General features: G+C 45.3%; 1 protein-coding gene across 1 annotated transcript; it reads right to left on the bottom strand.

Annotated features, from left to right (window-relative positions):
• Positions 1-487: 487 nt before the first annotated feature.
• Positions 488-4,185, bottom strand: lrrc24 (leucine rich repeat containing 24). Its single transcript, XM_035671305.1, has 4 exons — positions 3,999-4,185; positions 2,820-3,098; positions 2,302-2,470; positions 488-1,731 (listed from the first exon to the last, which is right to left on the bottom strand). The coding sequence occupies exons 1-4, from the start codon at positions 4,158-4,160 to the stop codon at positions 488-490; spliced, it is 1,854 nt and encodes a 617-aa protein (XP_035527198.1). The 5' UTR covers positions 4,161-4,185.
• Positions 4,186-7,996: the final 3,811 nt, after the last annotated feature.

The following is a 7,996-nucleotide window of genomic DNA, read 5'->3' on the forward strand; positions in this document are numbered from 1 at the left end:
AGCTTCATTATATTTACACAAAACACTGACAAAACACACAAAACAAAACCTAAAGAAATGAAAAAGTACAAAATATGAACCATTGCTTTTTTTAGTTGCAACTAGTGCTGCACGTCTCATTTTCTTTGAGGATTTAGATTAACTCATCATTTGTGATAATATTAGCCACTTCTAATTATCTTTAAAGGGTTGTCTTAGATAGTTTGTCTGAGATAGAAAGGTATGGTTCCATTGTTATTTTTCCTTTAATTATCACTGCTCATACTACGGACCCATCTTAATGTCAATCATTCAGATGAAGATCTCTGAGATGCTGATTGTGATCCAGGTTTCCCAGCAACAACTAACTGACGCTTTCCCCTCTTTTGAAGACCACATAATAATCTGAAGCAATCTGATTCAAATCATTCACCAAGGTGATCTCCTTTAATGTCTTTAATTAAGTCCATCAACATATTGTTTTATGTAAGAACACAATTAAAACCCCTTAGCAGTGGATCTCGTAGGCAACCTGTGATCCGAAGAGGAGACTCTGACTGAGGAAGAGCTCCTCTGGGTCTGTTGTTAGCGGTCCCTCTCCTCCGTCTGCTGGGTTTCTGCGAAGCCCCATTCCTCCCGATCTGGTCAGTGTCTGCACCATTTCGTGGTCCAGGAGAGCCTCCTTCATACCATGCTGGACGAACCCACTCATCATGGGACACCTGGATGAAGTGGAGCTCAGGACGGGCTTGGTTCTGTTAAGTACGTACATCTCGTGGCCGTGATCGTCACGATACTCTTCCAGCTGCGCAAAGGTGGTGGGCCCATCAGAGTAGTCATTCACATAGAGGATGCTCTCTTCCTTGCTGGTGCAGTAGGAGCCGCCATCTTCTTTGCGGTACTGCTGATGACGAGTGTAGATCATAATCAAGAGAAGAATGGCGGTGAGCGCCAGCAAAGAGATGCCAACAGCAATGGCGGTCTGCGTAGCAGGGCCCAGAGCACTGAAGTCCATGCTGTCCTGTTCATAAAGTGGCTCCTGGCTAACATCCAGAACTTCCGGCTGATAGAAGGAGTTAGATGAAGAGGAAACAAAGGGGTGCGTGTTCAAACGAGGCCAGAATTGGGATGAGTATGAGGAAGAGGACATGTTGACAGCCAGATGAAAGGTAACTCTAGCTACACCACCGGGGTTCCAGGCTTCGCACTCGTAGCGCCCAGCATGCGCTACAGTCACATTGCTGAGAAACAGCATGCCGCTGCCCATGTCCGGATCAAAGCTGTCCCTCTCGCCACCCTCCTCAGCCCCACGCACAAGCCCCTGGATTCCTCCAACACCTCCGACCTTGATCCCTCCACTGCTGGGCAGAGCTGTCACCACACCTCCAGCACCAGGCCTGAAGAGCTCACCATTGGGTCCCAGCTCTTGAACCAAGCCTCGAGGTGATAACTGGGGCTTGCCATGGGAGGACTTTTTCCACGTCACCTGAGGCTGAGGGTATCCCGAGGCCTGGCAGGAGACGCGGAGGCTCTCACCTAGTCGCACAGTCAGGTGGCTGGGCTCGAGCTGCACTACAGGGGGGATGCAGACCAGGCTGTTGGGAGCCACCTCCACCAGGCTGAGGTGGGAGAGGCGAGGGGGTTCAGAGCACATCAGCCGACGCTGTTCAGCAGAGCTCAACAGGCGCTGTCCGTCTTCTCTGATCCAGGTTCTTAGCCAGCCCAGAGCACAATCACAGCGCCATGGGTTCTCTGGAGGTGAGGAATGGAAGCAGAAAAAGGGAACTGGTAAATCAAGTGTATAGTTTTTTCAACAGCTGTATGCATCATCAAGAATGGACCCCTTTGAAAGCAACCTTAAAGTGCTCAGAAAAAAAACTGAGCAAACTCCTACTGCTAAAAACTGTTGATGAAGACAGTGTGATTGGATAGAAGAGAGCTGAAGAGAGCTGAAGTGATATTGCTTGGTAAACAAATCTATTTTTCTTATGATAATTTATTGTATTATTTTTCTGGATAAGAGGTCCTTTTTCAAAGGCAATTTATTCTTCTGAAATTGTGTCTTTGAGGGATTTTTTTTTCTCATTTAAGGTTTATGGTTGGGTGAAACCGTTTGATATGTAAAATATGTTTAAGGGCACTTAATTTTCATTGACATGAGTCTGTTGGTTGTGGCTGTGCATTCTGGCAGTGTCAGTTCTTTAAAATTGTGGTATGGAAGCATTTTTCAAAGCACTTTGACTTCAGTTAAGTCTTGGAGGATTATGACATACTACAGTACAACATAATGTTGTCTAGGAATTATTTGCTCAATGTGCTTACCTGTGACACGGAGTACCTGCAGGCTGACGAGTGGTTTGAGGGACGAGGCTCCCAGGGTGCGGAGGTGATTTCTGCTGAGGTCGAGCAGGGCCAGAGATGACAAGCCAGACAGAGATTGCTCCGCCAGCAGCTCTATGCTGTTTTCCTGCAGGTGGAGTTCCTGCAGACGCTGCAGACAGCAAAAAGACAGGCGGGGGAATGAAAATGTGCAGGTTAAAGGAGGAGGGAAAGAAATGTCAAATGTAAGGATAGGATGACTCAATTCCACAGTCTGTACTGTATTACTGTATGGTACAGATTAGTCAGACAAGTTGTCATGAATAGTAGTACAGTTGCCGACATCATTCTTTATAATCCGAAAAAAGGCATCACATATTGTAATAGCTTTAGGTTTGTTGGCAAGCGCTAACCTTTTTTCACTTTACCAAAGAGGATTAGGCTGAATGTTTTTGGAACAAAAATAGCATTAAACCATTAAACATTGCTGTCCATCCATTCCTTTATGTCAGCTTGCCAACCTGCAGTCCCCTGAAGGTGTAGTCCTGCACTCGAGTGATCTGGTTCCCGGCGAGGTACAGGATCCGGAGGTGCTCTAGACCCCGAAACATGTCTGGGGTGATCAGGTGGATGAGGTTGCCATTGAGGGCCAGTTCTAGCAGCTGCCCCTGACTGAGGAACGCCCCAGGCTCCAGGGCTGAGATGCTGTTATTCTGAAGGTAGAGGTAATGGAGGCTGCCCAGCCGAGTCAGATCCTGAAGACGGATCTGCACTATAGCGTTGTCCTGGAGGAAGATGGTCTGTAGGGAGAAACAGGACAAATTCAATTAGTAGAATGGTCACAAATTAATTGCATTAGAGACACAGAGGAGGGGATGAGATGTTTGATTTTTTTTTGTACAAGAAAGTGAGCGTGGCCTGTTGCTGTGCTGTGCACACTGGGTAGAAAAATGTATTAACCATGAGGAGAGATTATGTTAACAACGGAGCCACCTTTAGAGCTATCTGCACTCACCGGGCTGTGCAGAGCTTTGGATATATGTTAATGTAGGCAATACAAACAATGTGGAATGAGCTAGTTGAAGATCATGATATTAATGACTGACAATGTGTGTTGCGCAGCATTTTTCCCTTTTCAGTGGTTCAGTTCCTTTGCCAGATGCTGCACAAATCACAGGCCTTCGGCAAACATCTTCAAGCAAAACATGTTTTTGAATGATTGGAGCTACACAAGAGAGTGTGTTTGATCCATAATGCATGGATGTTTGCATGATTGGTAATGTGCATTCATTGGTGATGTTGTCAAAGAAGCAAACACAGGCCATGAGGTAAAGCATGATCGGCGAGATAGACCTGCTGATTGAGGTTAATGGAACAATTTATCCGGGACATGCTTTTCATTAATATTCATGAGCTGCAGTAATGTTGGGGGGCCCGAACCCAAGAGGAAAAGACGGTGTAATGTTAAACGTCTTCTCAACAGATGATCAGAGGATGTGCAAGAGTCACTTTCTGAGCAAGAATGAATAATTACACAGCCAACAGTGCAGCCCCTCCCTCAGGCTTACATCAAAGAGGGTCACGGCGAATTGATTAACCACAATCATTTCAGGGTAATAAGAATGGATCAGAGAGGGAGTCAACTGACACAAAACCACTGATGTGGGAGGTGGAGGGGTTGGGGATGGGGGGCAACTCACTTCAGTGACAGAGGGGACACCCTGTGGGATTTCTTTGAGCCCAAGTGATCCGCACTCCACCGTGAGGCTGTAGCAGCGGCAGCCGGAGGGGCACCCCAGAGATGGTCGAGGGATGCAGGTCAGGATGATCAGGGCGAGTCTGGAGAACCATGAGAGGGCCATGGTGGTTTTACGGTAGACCCTCAGAGACAACACCTGTAGAAAGTAGGTGGAGGAAGAGACGAAAGTAAGCATCAATCACTCAACTTACAGCAACAAGCCTTTCCCTGCATGCCATTGTATTTCAACCTGAAAAGCAAAGACTGACAGTACCCGCAGACTTGTTGTATAAGCAGATGACAGTGAAATGGCAGGGCAGGGTTGCTAAAAAGACGGAAAGATACATAAGAGTATCTCTGCATTGCTGCCTGTTTTATATTCAACTGTGTCTATTCAGTGGAATTGCACCAGCTTCTATTATGGGCTTCAATTAATTAAAGATGTGATAAAAGATGTGCAGGTTGCCTCAAGGACCTCTCTCTTGTCTTTTTAATGCATGCGCAAACACACTCACACTTTCCCTCTATTTCAGTCTCTCTCTTTGTCTTGCGAAGACACATGCATGTGCAAATGTGCAGCAAAGAGACAGAAGCTCCGTTTTGACCCCTGTAATCTCAGGAACCACATTTACCTCCTCAAAGCAAATCTCAAGTGGTAGACAGCTCTAATCATCTGATCAAAAAACATCAGCATTGGCCGCTTGCTGCACCTTGCAGCAATATCTTCCTTTGATATAAATCCATCGCTGAGCAACTCATCCATGCACTTTTTTTATTTCTACACAGCCCGGAAGGGATTTATTGTTCTGCTTGACTGTTCACATCAAAACGGCCTCAAACTTGCTGTCCAACATCATGTAGCCCAGCAGTGTTCACAATAGCTCATCACGAGCGGATCGTATGAAGATACTGCAGAGTTGGAGATATAATACGTGTTGAAATGTCACACTGAGCCCGTCATTCTGCTCCAGTGACAGCAGGTGGATTTATTGCGCTTTGGCGAGCCGCCTGCCTCGGTCTCCAGAATCTTCATCCAGTAGAGAAGCAGGCATCTCAATGATCCAATCTAAAGTCTCACATTGTTATAAAACATTCATGTGTACCCTGGCCGTGTCTCCGTATCCCATTAAGCTTGTCTGTCTTGTGAAATTTCTAGTTTGCTTAAGATTGCAGAATCACCCAGACAGATAATTGATAGCGTTTACATCTCGCTCTGAATGATTTGGAGATCATCTAGTTTATTAATTATTAGAAAGCACACAGATCTCATTACAGCTAAGTGATGAAAGGGTCCTGTGTCTGAAATAAACTGTGACTGATAAATATTCAGCTTGCATGGTGTTTGAACTGTTCTGTCAGATTGGTATCAAGCATGTCTCATTTGTAGTGTTATAATCCAGACCACTAATTTAATACCTAAGTGCAAAAGCACTAGGATTGCTATTTCAGTGGCTGAGAAGTCATTTTCAGTGCAGCAACACTGCATTATTAAGCAAATGAGCAATGAACTGGATTTTAATATGGCATGTTTGATTTAGAGCGCATTTAGCAGGATAGCCAGCTAGATTAATACAATGTGACCTACATAAGCTGTTCAATCATCTTCTCTCAGCAAAAACAGAGAGACACTTATTAACAAAAGCATGCCATTTCCTCGCTGGAGCTCTCCAAACAAGCGTGGAGAAAAATAATGTGTTCCATTGTTGGAGAGAGAAAGCACAAAAAATTGAATTTTGAATAAGGCCTTGGTCTGTCATTGAGCTTTTGTTACTTCTCACAGTGAGATGACTTTTAAATAGCTTTGACTTGCTTGAAAAGTGTCAGAAGGGAACCAGAGAGGAAGACACTCACCTGCCCTCAGCTAAGAATACACACAGAACAGGATGCACAGTCTCTTATTTGTTGTCAGAATAGGAGACCAACATCAGTGCAAATGACACCCTGCCAGGTAGAGAAAAACAGCTAATGCATTTCCCTGCTCATTTCAGTGTCGTTAAAAAAGCCTGAGCGGAAATTGTGCCACGTGTAAAAAGGCTGATATGTGGAGACAAAGATAACCCATGGAGTTATCAGGGTCTGCAAGTGGGAAGAAGGCGATGGCAAAAATAAAACAACATTCGGGGAGCGGTTTCTTTAAATAATGCTGCTGACTGCAACTTGTCTTACAGTACATGCTCTGCTATTTCAGATTCAGTTTGCCCCCACTGTGCTTGCCTCTCATCTTTTGTCATGCTGATGTGGGATTTCAGTGGTAAGAGGTCAATTTGTTCATTTCAGTCTCAGTAATCCTCTGCGGAACATGCGTAATCTGCACAATCAGATGCTTGTTAGCTAAGCCGCTCTCGGCACTGTCGACGTTTTCATAGAGGGGGCTGCTTTTGTTTGGTTTTAAAAAACGAGGTCAGCAATATATCTCTATTGAGTGTGTGAAAATGTGCAAATAGGATGATTAGAGCCTAATGTTGTGTGCATAGATTTGGGTGTTAAAGGACAGTGGCTCCAAAGACCTGCCAGGGCAGATGTCAGTCAACAAATGCCAAAGGAAATCTAATAAACCGCACATCACACAGCCTGTTCAGCATTCAGTGTCAGGCGTCTACCTTCTAAACATGCATCCACACACTGCAGCTCTGCAAGCATCATTTTGTACTGGACTCCAGAGCAACTTGGAGTTCATGTGTTTATGTTTATTTGAGCATATCTGAAATTACAATAGTCTCTTTATTCTTGACATAGCGCTGTGTGTTTCACGCCCCACACAAATCAGCCTCTGCAGAACAATCACAGCCTGGCCGGCCAAACATTCACAGCGACAAAGATTCTCCACATAATGCTCTTATGATTTCCCCTTATTTTTCCAAAGAGGGTAGGTGTTGATGTGTCTGATGTGTAGCAGACATGCCAGAGTGCTGGAGGCAGAAGCAAAGTTCACATCCCTGTGCTGCCACCGGTGCAGGTCGGCCTCATCCGTTGTTATGGCAACTCTTGTTATGAGGGAAGGTCTGTGCCCGAAGGCCAGGCACAGTTCCTGTGAGCCGGCGTTAGGCAAACAACTCCACAGAAATAGAAGCTGTCATTTCCTGAGGAAAATTGCTCACAGGAATTTGAGCTATGTGATGACCCAGAGCTAAATCGTAAATTCTCTTTTAGTCCCAACTCTCGCTTTCTCCAGCTTGAACTCTTCCCTCCCCTTTCCCCTTCTACCTTTTTACTCTCTGCAGCCTTCATGGGTTTGCCTGAAAGCCTCCATCATTTTCCCTTTCCCCATCTCTGACCTCTTTCTTTTCTCATCTCTTGTCCTTCTGCTCTGACTGACAGGTGCTAAATCATTTGTCTCAGAGCATCCTTTTGTCCACAAATAGACTGAGGCCAAGGCAAAGGGAGAACACTGTGGCACTAACCCAAGAGTAACACACTGACTTTGAGCGATAGTCTGAAGCATGCGCACAACAAAAACACACACACACACACACACACACATACGCACGCTCATGAACATGCAGAGCACGCCTACAAAGTAGCACTTGTACACAAGCACTAGCCACCAACATTCAGGGACACACACTCTGACTGGCAGACACACGCAGGAGGACACACACATGCTTATGCACTCGCACATCCTTCCTACAACCGCCATCATTCACAGACACAGGCTAAGTCAAGTACAAACTGGCAGCTATATACGCACTCTCACACACACTTTATACATAGACACATATTTTTGTGTCAGCGGTAAAGGAAGCTCTGCTCAGTTAATAAGCTTGCATTGATTTCTTTATTTTTCCACTACTACTTTGTCCAGCTGGGCTCCGCAGCCATTGATTTTCAGCATGAAAGCAGATGTGGAGGAGGAGGGGGGAAGGGTTGGGGGGTTGCATTTGTAAATGTCTGTCTGTGTTGAAGAAAAAATTAAATGAGTGCATGTTGCTCATTACTGAGATGCCTGTGTGTGTGTGTGTG

The sequence above is a fragment of the Morone saxatilis genome, unplaced genomic scaffold (assembly GCF_004916995.1).
Source record: "Morone saxatilis isolate NCDOM2014 unplaced genomic scaffold, NCSU_SB_2.0 Contig23, whole genome shotgun sequence".
Classification (NCBI taxonomy): Eukaryota; Metazoa; Chordata; class Actinopteri; family Moronidae; genus Morone; species Morone saxatilis.